This window comes from Cucumis sativus, chromosome 6, assembly GCF_000004075.3.
Source record: "Cucumis sativus cultivar 9930 chromosome 6, Cucumber_9930_V3, whole genome shotgun sequence".
NCBI classification, from domain to species: Eukaryota; Viridiplantae; Streptophyta; class Magnoliopsida; order Cucurbitales; family Cucurbitaceae; genus Cucumis; species Cucumis sativus.
The window spans coordinates 17,917,845-17,935,591 of NC_026660.2; the positions used below are offsets into that span (position 1 = coordinate 17,917,845).

At 29.6% G+C, this 17,747-nt stretch overlaps 2 protein-coding genes across 2 annotated transcripts; one reads left to right on the plus strand and one right to left on the minus strand.

The window, feature by feature from the left end:
- Positions 1-10,990: 10,990 nt before the first annotated feature.
- LOC105435851 (vitellogenin-A2) lies at positions 10,991-13,611 on the plus strand. The gene is made up of 2 exons (XM_011659057.2): positions 10,991-12,171; positions 13,159-13,611. The coding sequence occupies exons 1-2, from the start codon at positions 11,078-11,080 to the stop codon at positions 13,205-13,207; spliced, it is 1,143 nt and encodes a 380-aa protein (XP_011657359.1). The 5' UTR covers positions 10,991-11,077; the 3' UTR covers positions 13,208-13,611.
- A 26-nt stretch (positions 13,612-13,637) lies between these two features.
- Positions 13,638-17,358, minus strand: LOC101205746 (probable flavin-containing monooxygenase 1). The gene is made up of 5 exons (XM_004144232.2): positions 16,832-17,358; positions 16,072-16,312; positions 14,644-14,822; positions 14,165-14,535; positions 13,638-14,079 (listed from the first exon to the last, which is right to left on the minus strand). The coding sequence occupies exons 1-5, from the start codon at positions 17,312-17,314 to the stop codon at positions 13,812-13,814; spliced, it is 1,542 nt and encodes a 513-aa protein (XP_004144280.1). The 5' UTR covers positions 17,315-17,358; the 3' UTR covers positions 13,638-13,811.
- Between the last annotated feature and the right edge of the window lie 389 nt (positions 17,359-17,747).

The window sequence follows — 17,747 nt, forward strand, 5'->3', positions numbered from 1 at the left end:
CAACTTCAGCATTTTAAGAGATTTCAAATTCATAACGAATTTCAAAATGAATTTTGTTGTTTCTTTTTAAATGGTTTTAAAGTTCAAAATGATTTCAAATCATACTTTTACTCAAAAAATTTCCCGAGCAAAATACTTGGATTATACATAATTTCATAAAATTTAAAAATAAATTACATGATTGACCTCGTCATTTTCTAATTTTCAATTAACACGTCTATACATAAAAGTCTAAATTGATAAACTCTTAACTTTTTTTTTTTTTTTATCAATTATCATTCAAACACGAAGTTTGTTGAAGTTTTAAATACATTCAATTCATTTTTTTTCTCGTACTCAACAAAATAATAATCTAAAATCATTTCTCATATTTTAAATCTCATTTCTTCAACTTTCTCGAGTCCAAACGAAGCTAAAAAGTTCAGAGTAATTCATACAAAAACATCACTCAACTGTAAGATTGATTTTAAGTATGGTTGTATAATGTTTCAAAGTCTTATTTTTACCTTAAAACTTTTAAATGATTTCAAGAAAACACTTGTGCTTAGCTTTGCCCTTTAAAAGTAAATATTAAATATTTGAGTTTAATTTACAAAGATTTAAGGTTATATATAAAGTAAAAAAGAGTATAAAAAGGTGAGACTTCAACTCATCTGGTTTATATCACATCCATTCATCTATAGAAAATGTAAGACTATTCATTGTTTCATTGAGCCAAATTGTTAAGAATAGGACAACTTGAAACAACCTCTACAATTTAATGGTTATTAATCTTTTTTTTTTTTTAAATGAAGCTTACAAATATTTTGAATAAAAACGTAAATGTTTATAGTAATGAAAAAGTTAAAAAGAATAAATATATACACATTTTTTCAAACAAAAAAAACCTTATAAACTTAGTTGAAACCGTAATATCATTATCCAATAAAAAGATGCAAGTTATATAATATATATATAGACCACTAGAAAGGTTAATATATGAAAAATGCATGCACCTCAATTATGGTTTTGAAGTAAGTTGAGTTGTGTGTTGCATGCATATGCATGGTTGTTGATGTTGTCACCAATATGTCTTCTTCCTTAGGCTCACGCCATTCAAATAATCACTTCTCTTTCTTTCCCCCACTCAAACCACACACTATCCTCAATTAATACCTTTCTATAATTCAATGAATCATTTACTCCCGGCCTATATCAAATTTTCACATCTCTTCCAACCAACTCCATATTTAATTATCAATTTTAAACCAACTAAAACCCTAATTCAAAATATTATATTTATTTTCAAAATATCGCCAACTATAATATAGATACATAAAAGAATATATCTTATTGTATACATCAATCAAATCAAATGTGTGTATTGATCATCATGTGCAGTGCATACGTATAAATGTTAAAAGAAGGATTGGGTATTGGGATGAATGGTATTGGTAGCAAGTTGGGTGTATGTTTCCTAAAACCACCATAAGAGTAGTGAGAGAGTTGTAAGTTTGTTATGATGGGTTTGTTTTCTTTTTGTGAAGAAAACTGTAGAGAACCTCTGTATTTGTATTAAAGATAGAAATCATGTAATGAAAGAGAGAAATATGGTCCTAAAGTTAAAAGTTGGGAGTTTTTTTTTTTTTGTTTTTGGAGTTATTCCACACCCCCACTATAAAACGGAAAGTGACCATACAATTTGCATACACATACACACACCCGTAATTATATAACACCTCTCTACTCCATTTCCCTCACCCCTTACTCCATAAACTATCCATCTTTCCAATGCTAATAAATTTGAGTTTTAGATTAAACATTTATTGCAATTTTGTTACATAAGTGAATATATATATATATATATATATATATATATATATATATATATATATATTTATTTATGGTTACCCCCAACTAATTTATGTAGATACATAGCTTCACAAACTACTAGAATATCAATCAGTTAACTTTACTTCTTTAAATTGGAATCGAATACTCCAAGTGAAGAAACAATGTTGTTACTTGCATGCTAACCCAACTTGTTAAATTTCGAAAATAAATCAATAGAAAATTAGAAAATTTTAACTCAATTGAATTATTAACCAATAAAATTTTAAGATTGAAAAAACTACAAATTTTAATTAAATTAATTTCTCAGGGTTATTTTTAGTTTTAAATTATAATTTCCCTTTTATATATTTTGGTAACTTTCCTCTGCCTTAAATTTTAGAATTTTCTAGAATTACAAGACCACTATGTTTTTTTGTTTTTTATTTAAAAAATTAGAAATTAAAAGTTTTGATTTTTGAGAAGACGTTTTTTTCTCTCTCCTCAATCTCTCATTTTCCTCTTCTTATTTTCCCATTCTTTGAACCCCTTCTCCTTTTCATAGTTATCACCGTTACTATGACTAAATTCTTTTATCTTCTTTCTTATTTTCATCAATTCATTCTCCTTTTCTTTTCAATATATCATTTTTTAACCAATTGAAACATGTTAAAATTGAAGACTGGATGTTATTCCCAGAGGGTGGAGGAATTTATTTATATCTAACATTTATGTTGATCTAAAAAATTAGTTATGGTTTTGGTTTTGAAGAAGGCATTTAATTTATGAAAATAAGAAGAAGGAAGAATGGGGCATTATTATTATTTATTTTGGTACCTCATACTTAAATATACGTCTTTATCAAAAGTTTGTTTTTTCTTTTTCTGAATGTTAAAAAGAAAGAAAAGCAATAATAATGAAAAAAGGGATTTAAAGAAAAGAGAGAGAGAGGAGAAAATAGTAATAATGGAGGGAGAGTAGGAGAGTAGAAGAGCAGGCTTGGCTTTTGGATTTCGGCGGGGAGGTGTCAGGTTGGGGCCCAGATAAAACGTATGTGGCGATATCTTCTCTCTATCTCTGGCATCCCACGTGGACTCCGCCACTTCATTTCACCCTTGAGTTTATTCCACGTGGCATCTGGGTTTCAAATTGGCCCTTCGATTACGACTTTGCACGTTCCGCTCCCTCACCGCCCAACTCTCTGCCTCTTTCAAACTTCAGGATAACCAACCCCTTTTAATCTATAACTCATCCTTTATCTATCCCCTCACGCCTCACCCAACCAACTCCCTCTCCATAATTCCTTTTCTTCCCTCCACACTTTCCTTATATATTTACACTATTATTATTATGTGTTTTAATATGAACAAAACACTCTTCATCCAAATTAAATAATAACAAATATATTATATTAGAAAGTTATATATGTGGGTAAGATTTGTAGAGGAGGAGAGATTAGATTGTGAGGTCAAACAATTTGATTTTACTTCTTTTCTTTTTCTATTTATATGGAACCTTCCCTTTTGTTCTTTTACATAAATTTCAAAAACGCTTCAAAATGGGATATCCTGTTCAAACAGTTGGATCAAACTCTGGACGACACTATATATACTACTAATTAATAAATATTTATACATGCAATATATTTTATTATCCATCCATCTCAATGTTTGAGTTCCAAATTCTTGTTCAAACAAAGTTCAGACAATTATTTTGTTTTTTAAAATTAAATAAAAAACAAAGTTATGAAAAAAAAACATATTTTTTATATACTAAAATAACCTATATGATTATTAAACAAATCTAGTAAAGTTGTAAATTGTAATAGAAAAAAATAGTCCGAGAATACATAAATTGTCAAAAAGGAAAGTTTTATTTGTGTACATCATTCATAAAGTATATTTTTGTAAAGGGCTAATAAATAATGTATATCTATAGTATTAACATGTTTAATACAAAATATATATTGTTGATAGTTGATGTATTGATAGCTACTGAAAAGAGCAACTTTTCGGGTTAATTATTAGAAAGTTAATGCTAATATATATGTGCAAGATATGGAGGTTAAGAGAGTCTTAGGATATTTTTGGGTGCAAAATGAACAAAAACAAAGTAATTAAAGTTTTATTAAAGCAATTTTTAAAATTTTTGCTCTTATTTGTTATAATTATCTCAAAATTAAATTTGATGTGATAATTGAGAATTGCCTAAAATTGAGACGGTCCACTTAATGAGACCGGTGAGGGAAAAATAAAAGAATGCAATAATTAAAAATGATATGAAAAGTGAAAACATAAATATTTTATTTGCCTTTGAATAAATACATTTCTTTATTTTATTTGTTATAAATGCAATAACTAAATTTTGTTTGAAGACATTTACTTAACCATTTTACAAATATTAATAATTGTAATTAATATGAGCTAAGTTGGATTTCATGTATACTATGATTCACCTTTTGTAAACATGTGGTTAAATGGTGAAATGAAAATAATAACGAAGGAGGTAAAAATGATTTAAAAAAGAAAGAAAAGGGAAGTGGGAGTATAAGTTGAGTTCCAGAAGGGTTGCGGCCAATATTTAAGAATCACAACGACCCGTCTGGTGTCGTTTCGCGGGGCCATAATTCTTCTAAGTAAATAATAAAGAAAGAAAAGAATATGATTGGTGGAAGAGAATGAAATATCCAATTGGATTAAATAACATATACTCTCTCTCTCTCTCTCTATATATATATATTAGTTTTTCTTAAGAGAAAAGGCAATGTTGCAGGTGGGAGAGCTTCGATTGGTTATATTTGGAGGTGCCTTTGGCTTTTCCTCTAATCACTCAACAGATGAGAGAGAATTCTTCAAACCCTTTTTCTCTCTTTTTTTTTTTATAAAAAAAATTCATCTATTATTATTATCACTACTATATATATATATCATCATCATCATCCATCAAATCAATCCTACTTCTTTACGGCTTTCCTTGATTCATCTTTTAAATAAAATAATTATTTAGATATAATGTTATCTTTTCAAATTATTCATATAAAGTAGTATTTCTTAATTAGGGAGTGGATTTGATTTCCATATAACTCGGATTTGGATTTGGATTTGGATTTGTGTTTTGGGTAAAGAAGACGACCAGGGTCGGTGATTTCTGTGTTCATTCCTGTTTCCAATTATTTTACCTTTTTCTTTTCTTTTAAATCCCACATGTACGATTTTGGTTATCTTTCCTCTCTCTCTCTCTCTCGCTCTCTTTCTAAAACTCTATCCACTCCCATCCCAATTGCCTAAATGAACTTTCATTCGTGTATCTTCTACTTACAAGTGCTTTTACGTACAAATTAGGACACCCCATTTGATTCTCCGCCTTTGAATTGCAGTCTCTGCTTAACTATTATGGTCTTGTTTGAAATATTCATATCCATCCAAATTTTGAAAACATTTCAAATATTGTTATAATTAGTTGATGGAATTTTGATCAGTCTATTTTAACTTTTTTTACTTATTATTAGTATAAAGTAAGATAATATTTCAATTTATATTAAAAAAATATGTGTTAAAATGTTGATTGGAAGAGCCTAATTTTGTGTTGTTTTCTTATTCTTTAATGCATATTATATTATTTGAAGTTTTAGAAAATGGGACTTGAAAAAGTTTATATTTCACTTTCACAAAATGTAATTGTTCTATGATACAATAAATATATATATATATATATATATATATATATATATATATATATAACAGAAACCACACTCTCCAACTAAGTTATTTTGATTAAAAAAATTATATATGATATGGACCAACAGATAGATCATCAAATCCTACAAATATATAAACTTTTTTCATATAAATATTCTGCCTTCAAAATTGTAAGTTATAATATTTTTGTCACAATACATTCTTTTGCCTTTGTTCAAATTTTTTTTCTTTCAAAAAGTCATTTTCATTCAAATTAGCACTTAGAATTGAGAATTGATTTAATAATATGGATGAGAAATAAAAGTCATTTTCATTCAAACTAGCACTTAGCATAATAATATGGATGACAAATAAAATTAGTGTATCAAACTTAGAATTGAGTTCATAAAAAAAAAAAAAAGCAACTCATAACTAAAAACCCAAAGCTTGTCCGAAATAATTGAAAGTAAATTTTGTTGTAGGGTATAAAAAAAAGAGAGTAACGTTACTGTTTGAAAGTAACTGAAGCCATGCCTCTGCTCTGCCACACTTCAATTGGACCCTGAGGCTCAGGATGAGGTCGATATATATATGTATATGTATTTAAGACTAAAACTCATTGGCTCACACAGTGACCTGAGTCCCCAGTTGCCGGTTGCCGCCATCAAAAATAAAATCAATCACAAAACCAAACCAAACCCCACCAATATATATATATTTTACGGGACCATTTCCATTTATGGCAGTTTCCCCTTTTACTATAACTCTATTGTATGTATGGTGACACAACATTTTGTGAGCTTCTAAATTCCAAATACTTTTAATGAATTTCGTTCTTTTTTATTATAATGATTTCAAATCAATGTGTTTTTAAAGAAAAAAATTATTCACACCACTATAATTCAATTACATTTTTCCATCTTTTCCTAGCTACCTTTTTAATTTTGTCTGACTTGCATGAAAGTTTCTCGTATTATCGTAGTATGAAACTTTCCAAGTTGTGAATGTTGTTAAACATCAAATCAAACATGGTTCAATTATTTTCTAATTGGTATATATTTATCGATTTGACTTTTGAGATGCATATTTGCTTATGTTTTCTCCTAATTTTTTTTGGACTTAGACATGTCTGCAGGTCTTGGGACTTCATTGTCTAACAACATTCATTTCAAATTTTGAAATCATATAAAAAATTTAGTATATGTTCAGATTGATTTTTGAAATAGTATTTTTTTAAAAAAAATTGAGATGGAACAAAATTTTATTATTTAAGTAGAAAACTTGTAAATTCAAGAATGAGTGAGATTGAAAAATTGAAGATATTGGTTTCTGCATTCTACGTCTTTTTCGGGGGCCTATTTTAGAGAGAGTTGGAGATGTAGATGAGGATGAGAAAGAGAGAGAAAAGTTATGTTTTATAGAGAGAAAGGTGGGTGTGAACAATGGAGAGAACAGAGGGAGAGGGTTGTTGATTTTTACTTCCATAAACCTTGCTTATCTCTCTATGTGTCAAGTGCTCAGAAAAATATTACAATTATAATTAACACATATAGTAAGAGCAATTGAGAAAATTAACATCAATAATAAATAGGAATTATATGTACTTATTTCTTGCATCATAATAAATACGGTGTTGGTTTATAAATTAAATCTCAAATTGAGGGTGTAATAGTAATAATAATATTTATAGAAAAAAAGATTTGAATGAATGTGAGGTGCATACGAAAAAGGGAAAAGAAAGAGTGGCACACGAATGAAAAAAGCAATTGAGAGAGATAGGTATGGAGGAGTTGTGTCGTTAAGAGGATTCTTTTTTTTTTGGGGCCAAGTTCACTGTTTCGAATAATTAAACACACTCCAATCATTTCTTTTTATTTTCATACATATATACACCCAATAAATAAAAGACAATTTGTGAGTAATGTAGATGAGGCAGATTCTTTTCTCACACATCAACACTCTATTTTATTACACTATTACTTTCGAATTATCAACCAAGTACATATTTGGTCCCAATAAAATAATTGACCTAATTTAGAGATGTATAATATGATCAACTCAAACATTTTTGGTAGCTTACTCAATTACATGTACATAAAATTAGTAGACTATGTATATTCGTGGCTTATGTGTCAGCAGGCTTTGGGTATGTTAATCCATGCCTGATCCCTATCTAACAAAAACCTTTATACCCTAACTTTTCAACTATATTATATATGACATTAAATTACAAATATTTAATAACTTCTCTATATTTCATTTCAATTTTATATTTTTATATGTTGTACCCAAAAAGAATTTCCACACATGATCGAAACTTCAATACTTTATCTTCCTTTCTACTCTTTTTTTTTAATTGTTACTATACTTTTTTATTATATTATGTTCACGTTTTATATATATAGTCTAGTATATCTTTAAAATATATATATATGTGAATAAATATATCTTTATACATTGCATTCTATGTCACAAGAAAAGTAGAAAGAGAAATAAATTTGTCACATAATAAATAATAAAGAAATGGAAAGAGATGAGTGATCTAAGATTAAGATGCACCTAAATGTTGTTAGAAACTACAACCATAGAAAAATAAAAGAAAATGAAAAAAAAGTTTCATTACCATTTGAAATTAATTATATGCAACTAATTTTTAAAATGAATCTCGTTAAATCTAAACAGTTTTTAATTTAATTTAATTGGAAAACATTTTTTTTTTTTTTTTGTCGAGGTTTTTAAAACGGATTTCGTCTTTTCTTTTAAAAAAGTTATTACATTTTGAAATCAAGTTATTTTCTTATTTTTTTCGGTTTCTCTACATGGCTTGAGCATGATTTTCGAGAATTTCATATATGAGTATATACTTAAATTTGAAAGTTGTGTTAAGCATATGCAATTTAAAATCAAAGGCGTAAGCATTTTTATTTGTAAGATAATAGATTTTCTACTGCACGTTACATTTATTATTGATGTTTGATTCTAACAAATAGTTTCAAGGTGGTTGGTTTTTTCTTGACTTCTTTTTTTCTCTTAATAATGTTTTGGAGTATCACTTGAAAATCTGATCTGATCTTTTCAATTAATTAAAGGGTAATAAGATGATAAATCACTTAGAGAAAAAATCACTTCTAAAATTGTTAACAATTGATGAACGGTGGATTATAGAACTGAAGTGGGTTTTTATAAGAGAATTCTCGATACACATCGAAAACGATGGAAGATACCCCCTATTCTCGACGTGTCCCTATTCTCAACGTGATTAGTGACACGTCAAAAATCCCTAAACTTATGCCCAATGTTGCTGACACTACGTCAAAGGAAGGCGTAACGTACAATTAATGATCTGTTATTCTTCTAACGCAACACTGTAAACGTTGGGAATAGGTACCCATTTTCCGACGCATCTGTCACCACATTGGAGGAAGGTCAAAGGTACAATTAACTGTCTATCCTCTTTCGATGCGACACGGTGCACGTTGGAAATAGGGCTCCATTGCCTGACGTACCTGGCACCACGTCGAAGGAACCCTAAACCATTCCAGCCAGTTTCGATGCTCGTGTGCCTGCGTCGAGGGAAATACCTTCCTCCGACGTGCACCAAGATATGTCGAGAAACACCGACTTCTACTGACGTCATGTTTTTCGACGATTTTTCCTATGTCAGAAACTCTTGATTTGTTGTAGTGGTTTAGAATAAATCTGGATTAATTATAATACTAGTACATAACTAAAAATCTTATAGGAACTATTTACCCACTTTATGGTTGGAACTTCAATCGTTACTTATTTCAAACAATTATGATTCATAATTAACTACATTATTATTATTATTACGATTCTATATCTCTCTTTGCTATAATGTCAACTATTTTTGTTTATAATCTCTCATTCTCGTTAACTCAAGTTTATATAGTACATACCCTAAATAAAGACTAAAATAGTTTGTACCCAAAATATAATAATTAATTATAATTCATAGACTATACAATAACCAACTTACCACCTTCGACTTTCCTTAAACACTTGAAATTAAGTTTAGAAAATAAATGCACCATTTTGTAAAAATTTGATATTTACTTGAAGTTTTTTTAAAATCAAATTTATATACGTTCATTTTACCTCTAAATTTCTAAATTTCTAAATTTCTTTATTTACCAACTTTACCCGACTTCAATTTTATAAACGATACACCTGGAAGAAATTCTTTAAAAAAAGTTTAAATTAAAAAACAAAAAACAAAATAGTCAAGGTGATTTAGGTAGGAAAGTTTATAGTCAAAGTTTCCTAATAGTGAAGCATATCCAATTTGTATTAAGCCCTCTTTGAGGGCGCACTTTGCTCCTATTCGGATGTACACGTCAGGGCTTGACCACCTTCAAATCCAAATTTCAACCTTATTATAAGTTTGTAAAGCAAGCTAAATATATATAAAAAAATGTTCTACTAATTTTTAGAACAAAAAAAAAAAAAAAAAGAACTCAATTAGAGCCTAAAAATCAAACGAATGAATTTCTTTTAAGTTATTTAACTTAGTTTTTGCAAAACTTTTATAGCTAATTTCTTTTTATAAGTTTAAAATAAGTGAGCTACTAACTGTTAACAACAGTATATGAAAGAAAGGTATGAGAATCTCATTTTTATGTTGTAAAAAATAGGGTTTGAAAATGTGTATCAAAGGAGAGTTGATCTTAACATAATTGTCAAAGTTGCCACACAGGAATGGAGAAAAAGGAACATATAATAAATACACAAATTTCAACTATTGCAAATTTGATTTCTCATTATTTACGTAACAAACTTTGGTATGCATCTACTTATTGTTTCTTTAAATATATATAATTGTAAATTGTGGAGCTATATATTATTTATAATTTACATTCACTTTTATATATACTTATATCTTAGCTAAGAACTGTGTTTATAATTTTAGAAAAACATTCTATTTATAAAATAGTTTACATTTTCGAACACTAAAAACCAACAAATTAAAACGGAAATATATATTTTAGAATATTTATAGATAAATATTCAGTAAACAATAAAAGAAAGTTTAAATATTGTGATCAACATTTCAATTTGTTAAGTATTCTTGTAAAATAAATAATCCCAAGTGATTAGAAGTTGAAGTATAAGAACAACAAAAGCATCTCTAAAATAATTATACCAAAGTTTAACCACAAAAGCCCAAAATTAGTAATTTAAGTAAAAGATAATTGATAACAATAATAAAGAAATGACCATTTGGCATTTGCATCCTCTTCAAAATTAAAAAATAAATAAATAAGAAAAGAAAAAGGAACAAAAGTAATTTTCCAAAATAGGAAACACTCCAAAATAATATTCTCATTCTCATACCCTTTTTTTTCTTCTTTTTCACTTCTCTCCTAAAAGTAAAAATAAAATAAAATTGAAATCCCTAGATTGCCCCTATTTGCTGAGGCTATATCTATTTATATCACCCACGAGCTTCTTCTTCTTCCCTGCCTCCTACCTCATCATCAAATCCTCTGCTCCATTTCTCTATCCCCCCCCCCCCTCATGATTCTCTCCTTCTTCTTCTTCCTCTAATTTACACAAACAATCCCATTTTAATGGAACTCAATCACCTTAATCAACATCCAATTTCCACTCCTTACATTCCTACCCTTCTCAAACATTCCAAAATCAAACCACCCCTCAATCCCAATTCTTCCTCTTCCTCCTCCTCTTCTTCCTCTTCCTCCTCTTCCTCTTCTTCCTCTTCCTCTAAAATGGCTGACCCAATTCCCAAATCTCAACCAACCCAACCCCACAAGAAACAAGTTCGAAGAAGACTCCATACCAGTCGACCCTATCAAGAACGCTTGTTGAATATGGCCGAAGCCAGAAGGGAGATTGTTACTGCGCTTAAGTATCACCGGGCCGCCATGAAAAAGGCCGCCGCAGCCGCCACTTCCACTGCCACCGCTCCGCGGTCGCCGGTGGAGGAGTCATCCCCTGTCAGATCCCAAGAAGGGAAGATCAAACCCAGGAAAAACCCTAAATCCTCAACTACTACAGAGAGAAATAGAGAAACACCACAGAGTAATTTCAAATGTTACAATAATAACAATTTGAAGAATTCGTGTTACGATCCATCGATGATGATGATGATGAATTGTTCGTTACCTAGTTGGTCGATGGAAGGGAATAATAACATTGTGGACATTGTATTACCAGAGCAAACTCTTGGACTGAATCTAAACCTGCAGGATTTCAAGAATTTGGATGCGAATCTGTTTTCAAATAGTAGCATGTCGGTTTCGGGTTCGGGTTCGGGTTCGACATCGACATCGATAGGAAGGGATCAGGAACAGGAATTAGGAGGGGGCGGAGGAAGGGGCATGCACGTGGCAGTGGGGGAGGAGGAGATGGCGGAGATGAGAACGATAGGGGAGAAACATGAGATGGAATGGAGTGATAAGATGAGTATGGTGAAATCGGCATGGTGGTTAAGATTTATGAAGATGGGGGAAAAGGAAGAGGAAGAAGATCAAGAAGATCAATTAGAAGGGTTTGGATATGGATATGGGGATCCGTTTGATCAGATATTGGAGTTTCCAGATTGGATGAACAATGGAAATGAGAATTGCTTTGAAGAAGAACAATTAAAGTTGAATGATTATTCCCAGTTCTTCCATCATGATCATCCTTCTGCTCTTCCTTGGTAACACTCACTTTTTTTTTCTTTTCAGTCATCTCTGTTTTTTTCACTGTTGGATTCATTTTGATGAACAATTGATGCAGAATCTTTCTTGTGCAAATATTTTAATCACACAACAACAATATTATTATTATATTCACTATTGATAACTATTATTATAAATTTTTTAAAAACAAGGTGAAATGATTGTGCATTTAGTTTCATAAAACTTGAAACTTTGCTATTACTATTTTGAGTGAGTTGGATGAAAGATAGTTTTGATCTTTTAATCTTTGTTTATTTTTTAAAATACTCCCTTTAGTATAAAAGGATTATATCTACTACTTTACAAATTTAAATTGTTATCTAACAACATGATTATTGCAATAAGAGTACATGGACAAAAATAATGTCTTTTAATTTAATAGGATTCATTTTATTTGAATTTTTCTAGCAAACTATTTTCTTTCTTATATGAACCATACTAATTTGATATTAGTTTCATGTCAATTTCAATTTCATTAATAAAAAAGACTTAGTTTACTCTTTCCTCTATCAAGAATCCATGAAAACAAATTCAAACAAGAACAAGTTGAGGTTAATAGAAATAGAAATAATAATAATAATAACAACATCAATTTACACAAAAGACAAACTCAAAATGTTTGTATGTATGTGATATATATATATATATACCCTCTATTATTGGATCATTTTTTGACATTTACTTCGTTTTCATATTGTAAAAACATCTTGGATGCATGTATTCCCACTTACAAAATAAAAATAAAATAAGCTAATATTTAAAAGACCATTTTTTTAAACCGAGATTAATAGTCTATTTTACACTACAATTAGGAAGGCAGTGGGCTTTCTTCTTAAAAAGGCTTCGTATTTGGGCCTTTGGGGTTGTCAAGGCCCAAAATTATTTGTCTTTTTCTTTTTCAAAGTAAATATTAGTCTTTACTAATTAATTCTATGTTTATGTGTATTTTTTGTTGTTGGGTGCAGTATGGACATTGGAGAGTTTGAAGGCATGGATGGGGAGTGGTTGGCTTGAAAAAGGATTTGATTGTTTTTTACTAATCAAATCTACAGGAACTTTTTCTTTTTTCTTTTATATTTTTTAATATAAATATATAAATATATATAAATATATATATATATTTCAATTTTGTTAGTTTTAGAGTCCAAAGTTATAGTAATAAAGATGTTAAAAACAGTTGCTTTATAAAGTAGGTGAGCAATGGAGTTTAAATTTAATAAGGGAAGATCAACTTTTGGTTTTCCCTTTTTCTATATCTTCCTTTCTTGTATTTACATTCAAATCTTATTTCTTTGTAATTACCTGTCTCTGCTATCATCTTCCATAAAATCGGACCCTTGGCTTAGTTCAATAGGTAAGATGTTTGTCCGATGTAAACTTTATATTCAAAGAGTTTATAAAAACATCAATTTGCGAAACCGTTCAGACAAAATAACAATCAATGTCAATAAGCGAACAACATTTGTCTTTATTGATTCTCACAGTAGAGGCTAAGTTTGAGCTTTTAACTTTCATTACATAGTATAGAAACCTTGATTATAACTTTTCTGATTAGTTAATTAAATAAAAGACAGAATAATAATTGAAACATTTCTTATAATTAAGTAATTAAAAAGTATTAGCCATATATATCTTGGGAAATCTCATCAGTGTAGCTAATGCTGAAGGTGGAAACACATTGACGCTTGTAGAAACGTGTAGTGTTCTTCATGACTTGAATTTCATCTGAAATTTGTTGAAGCATTTGGTGAATACTTGGAAGTTTGAAGCCATCATCCGCCAGTTTTGCGAGCCATTTGCACCGTAACTCACCTGTTCGAAGGTTGGAGACACTCTCAAGATATCCCACAAATGCCATGTTTGGTATCAGTGGATGAATCACTCCCCTGTTTCATAAAATTCGTAAATGGAGCAAATAATAATAGAAACCAAATTAAAAGAAGAAGAGAAATGGTTAATTAACTTTGGTACCTATACAAAGGGACGATATCAGAAGAATCAACCAAAAGGGTATTAAAAGGATGAGGCAACAAAGATTGAAGCTTCAGTTTGCCTTGAAAACCAGTGTTAAAAATGACAACATCAGCTTCTAACTTAGTAGTAGTGTTATTGTTATCTTGTTCGTCAAATACAACTCCACCACTCCAAAACCACCATTTTGTTGTCTTTTTAAACACGATCTTCCCTTTATCTGCTTCCTCAAAGAAAGTATTTGGCATAATAGCCATTTGACAAGATGCATAATCTTCTTCAAATGAATGCTCGGGTTTTAGGCCATACTTCTCTAATGGCATCTTCCACGTTAAATATGACTCTATGAACTTAGAAAATACCTTTCTGATCTGTTTATTTTTTATAAAAAAAACACCCATATAAGTATTTGTTGACAGATATTAATGAGGATTAATAATAATAATAATAATAATAAAGACTAAATTAAAAGAGTGTACCATTGGAGAAAAGAGGGAGCAGAAAATGGACTTAAGGAGGCCTTGATTAGGGGTTTCTTGGAGGAACTGAGAGAATCTTGTTGAATAAAACAAGAAAAAAGGTAATCCCCATATTCTATAGGATGGGACTGTCCAATGAAGTGACCTAATCAACATTGTGCAAGCCTTCCCTTCTGGTCCTAAATCACACCACAGATCAAACCAAATCAAATCAAATCAAAACCATAGTATTGAGTTCATTTGGATGTTGTGGGTTAAGAAATGGGAGTAGGAGTTTGAGTTAAGGCATTATATGGGAGCAGTAAAGGTCAGGCTGAGTAATTGAGCCTTTTGTCCAAAAAGTTCAAACAAATCGTACTTTGTAAATTAAGAAAAACATGAAAAACCTGAATATCAAAATTAAGTCTACCTTCCAAAGCTTTTAAAACTCTGAAGTCAGTCTTCTTTCAAACACACACACATATATAAGTAAATCTTTAAAATTAAAGATTAAAGTCACATAATCATTTTAATTTTCTGTTTTTCAAATTTTTGTTTATTAAAAACAGAAACCATGTCTTAATTTTTATGGTTTTTATATAATATATAAAGAAAACTATTTAATTTTTTATATCCTTAGCTAGTTTTTTAGGTATTTTTTATCTTTTAAAATTTGTTATTTTATTTATATGCATTCATCGATATTTAAAATTATTATTACTTTTTATTTTACTTTTTAAAATATCTTTTTGCTTTCTTGTTCGACTTTATCTTTTAATTTACAAGATAAATTTTGTAATTTATTTTCTATTATTTTCAAGTTTGTTATTTTATTTGTATGCCTTTAGTTTTTATATTCTAAATCATTTCCTTTTTAAGTGTATTAGTTCATTTGTTTTATACCTATTTTAGTAATTCTTGAAATAATGTATGCATCTTAACAAGCTGTTTAAGTTGATATTGTTATTATATGTCAATATCTTCTTAATTTATTCTTGTTTCAATTAGATTTCGTAGAGGACAATTGTGATGTACGAAAGTCCGTAAATTTATTAATTTTTAAAACCTATTACTTATAAATTATTTTGACTGAACTATAAAGCTTTTGTCAACAAATTTTCTAGATCTATCACTTAACTCCATCATATATTTGGTAACTAGTTTCTTTTTTTAAAAACACAAAGTTTATTTTTTTTCTTTTGTAGTTTTAAAAACAACTTTTCTATTAAAAAAAAAGTGAATTAGTTGCCAAACACACTTGTTTTTAAAATTTTAATATTTTTAAAAAGATAAATAAGTTATTAAACATCTCGTAAATATTTGAGTGTTGACGATTATACTATTAAGGTGCTTTTGCTCCATTTCTTAACTCAAAATTTTCAGAATTAGTTTAATTTGAACATCGTATTTGTTTGTTATCTTAAAAGTCAGAAATCTGGGAGAGAGTACCTTGATTTGCTTCAGCACATTCAACAGCTAGATCAATAGCAGATTTTCGATACCCAACAATAACAACGCGTTTGTTTTGAAGTAGGGCACGTGCATCATCGTGGTCGAGCTTCGCATAGTCCAATGAGTGTAAAACCTTGCCTTTGAAAACCTCTTGACCTTTATTGTGAGGGAATGTTGGTATGTTTGGTATGTCTCCATATCTTCCCACACATATCACCACCAACTCGAATTCATACCACTAACCTCACAAATTCCATGTATATAATATCAAATTATTATTCTCTTTTTAAAGAATATAGATTAATAATTAACATTATGAAAATAAAATTGTTGTTCCATTGAATTGATATTTACTTGAAAGTCAATACATAATGGTTTTTGTATTGTTAGGAATATTTGTCACTTCACTTACAAATCATATCTATATCTATATATAATATTGAAAAGGGAATATGTTTATCTTATTGTTTTAATCGATTTGACTTTAATTTACAATTAAATTAGTGATCAAAGGATGATGAGTATCATAAGTATGAACTTCTTATACAATAATTATTGTTAAGTACACATTAATTATTACTAATAACTATTATCAACTTTTTAACTTTTTCTTAGTTACGTAAATTATATATATATGAGTTAAAAATATTTGTGAGTATAACAAAAATGTCTTACAATGAATATTTTAGTTTATTTAGTTGTATTTGAAAATATTTTTAAAAAAATATTTAAATACTATAACTAAGAAGGTGGTTACCTGAATGGTGTTGAGGTGAGTGTCTTGAACAGCGACCTCCCAAGCAGGACGACCATTAAGTAAACTTCCGTACACTCCAGCCGCCGCCGTGGAATCTTCAGCTTCGGGGCCGCCAATGTATCGGAGTTGGACCACTTTGCTATTGAACTTGACGAACTTCAACACATCAAAATGCGTTGCATAGCCATGCAAATAATCCAAAATCTCCAAATACGTTGGAAACTCATCGCTCTCCGTCGTCTGCGATGGCCACGGGTAGTCGGAGAATTCAAAATCCCGGCGAGGTGTCTGCAGCCTCGTGGTCCGATAAGCGCAGTGCTTCCACACGCCGCCTATGGAGTCTGTGGCCTCAAACACTACAGGGTGGTGACTGGAGAGATGCTTAGCGGCGGCGATTCCGCTAATGCCAGCCCCAATTATGCCCACTTTGGACACTGATCGGTGACGGCTTTGGTCGGTGGTGGTTACAGCTGCGGCAGCCATTTTTTGTTTCTCAAAATGAAAAGAATTGTGTGTGTGTGTGTAATATATAGAGAGGTTTGAGCGATGAAAAATAAAGGTTGAGTTAAAGGGTGTATTTATACTAATCTTTTGAGGGCAAATGGCAATTAATTAAATTAAAGGTTGTTGGTCTGTCCAAATTCAAATTGAAATAAAAATATAAAATTGATTTTTTTTTTTTTTTTATAATTATGAAGTTGATAAAAGAAGAGTAAATTCACACATTCAACTTTTTAAGCTAAACATTCAATCAAAGATGATAATATAATATGATTGATAATACTCTCGTCTTTTATATATATTCTATTTCATAAAATTTCGTTTTAGATCTTTTATATTATGAACGTTTCCTCCAATTTTTATATTGTGGTTTTCATGTTTATTTTATTAAAAAAAACTTAAACTCTTAACCAAA

Coding starts and splice junctions, on each gene's coding strand:
- LOC105435851 (XM_011659057.2), top strand. CDS start 11,078: ATGGAACTCAATCACCTTAATCAACATCCAATTTCCACTCCTTACATT. Junction 12,172..13,158: donor CATCCTTCTGCTCTTCCTTG/GTAACACTCACT, acceptor TGTTGGGTGCAG/TATGGACATTGGAGAGTTTG.
- LOC101205746 (XM_004144232.2), bottom strand. CDS start 17,314: ATGGCTGCCGCAGCTGTAACCACCACCGACCAAAGCCGTCACCGATCA. Junction 14,823..16,071: donor ATGTGCTGAAGCAAATCAAG/GTACTCTCTCCC, acceptor GGTGTGATTTAG/GACCAGAAGGGAAGGCTTGC. Junction 14,080..14,164: donor GATATCGTCCCTTTGTATAG/GTACCAAAGTTA, acceptor TTTATGAAACAG/GGGAGTGATTCATCCACTGA.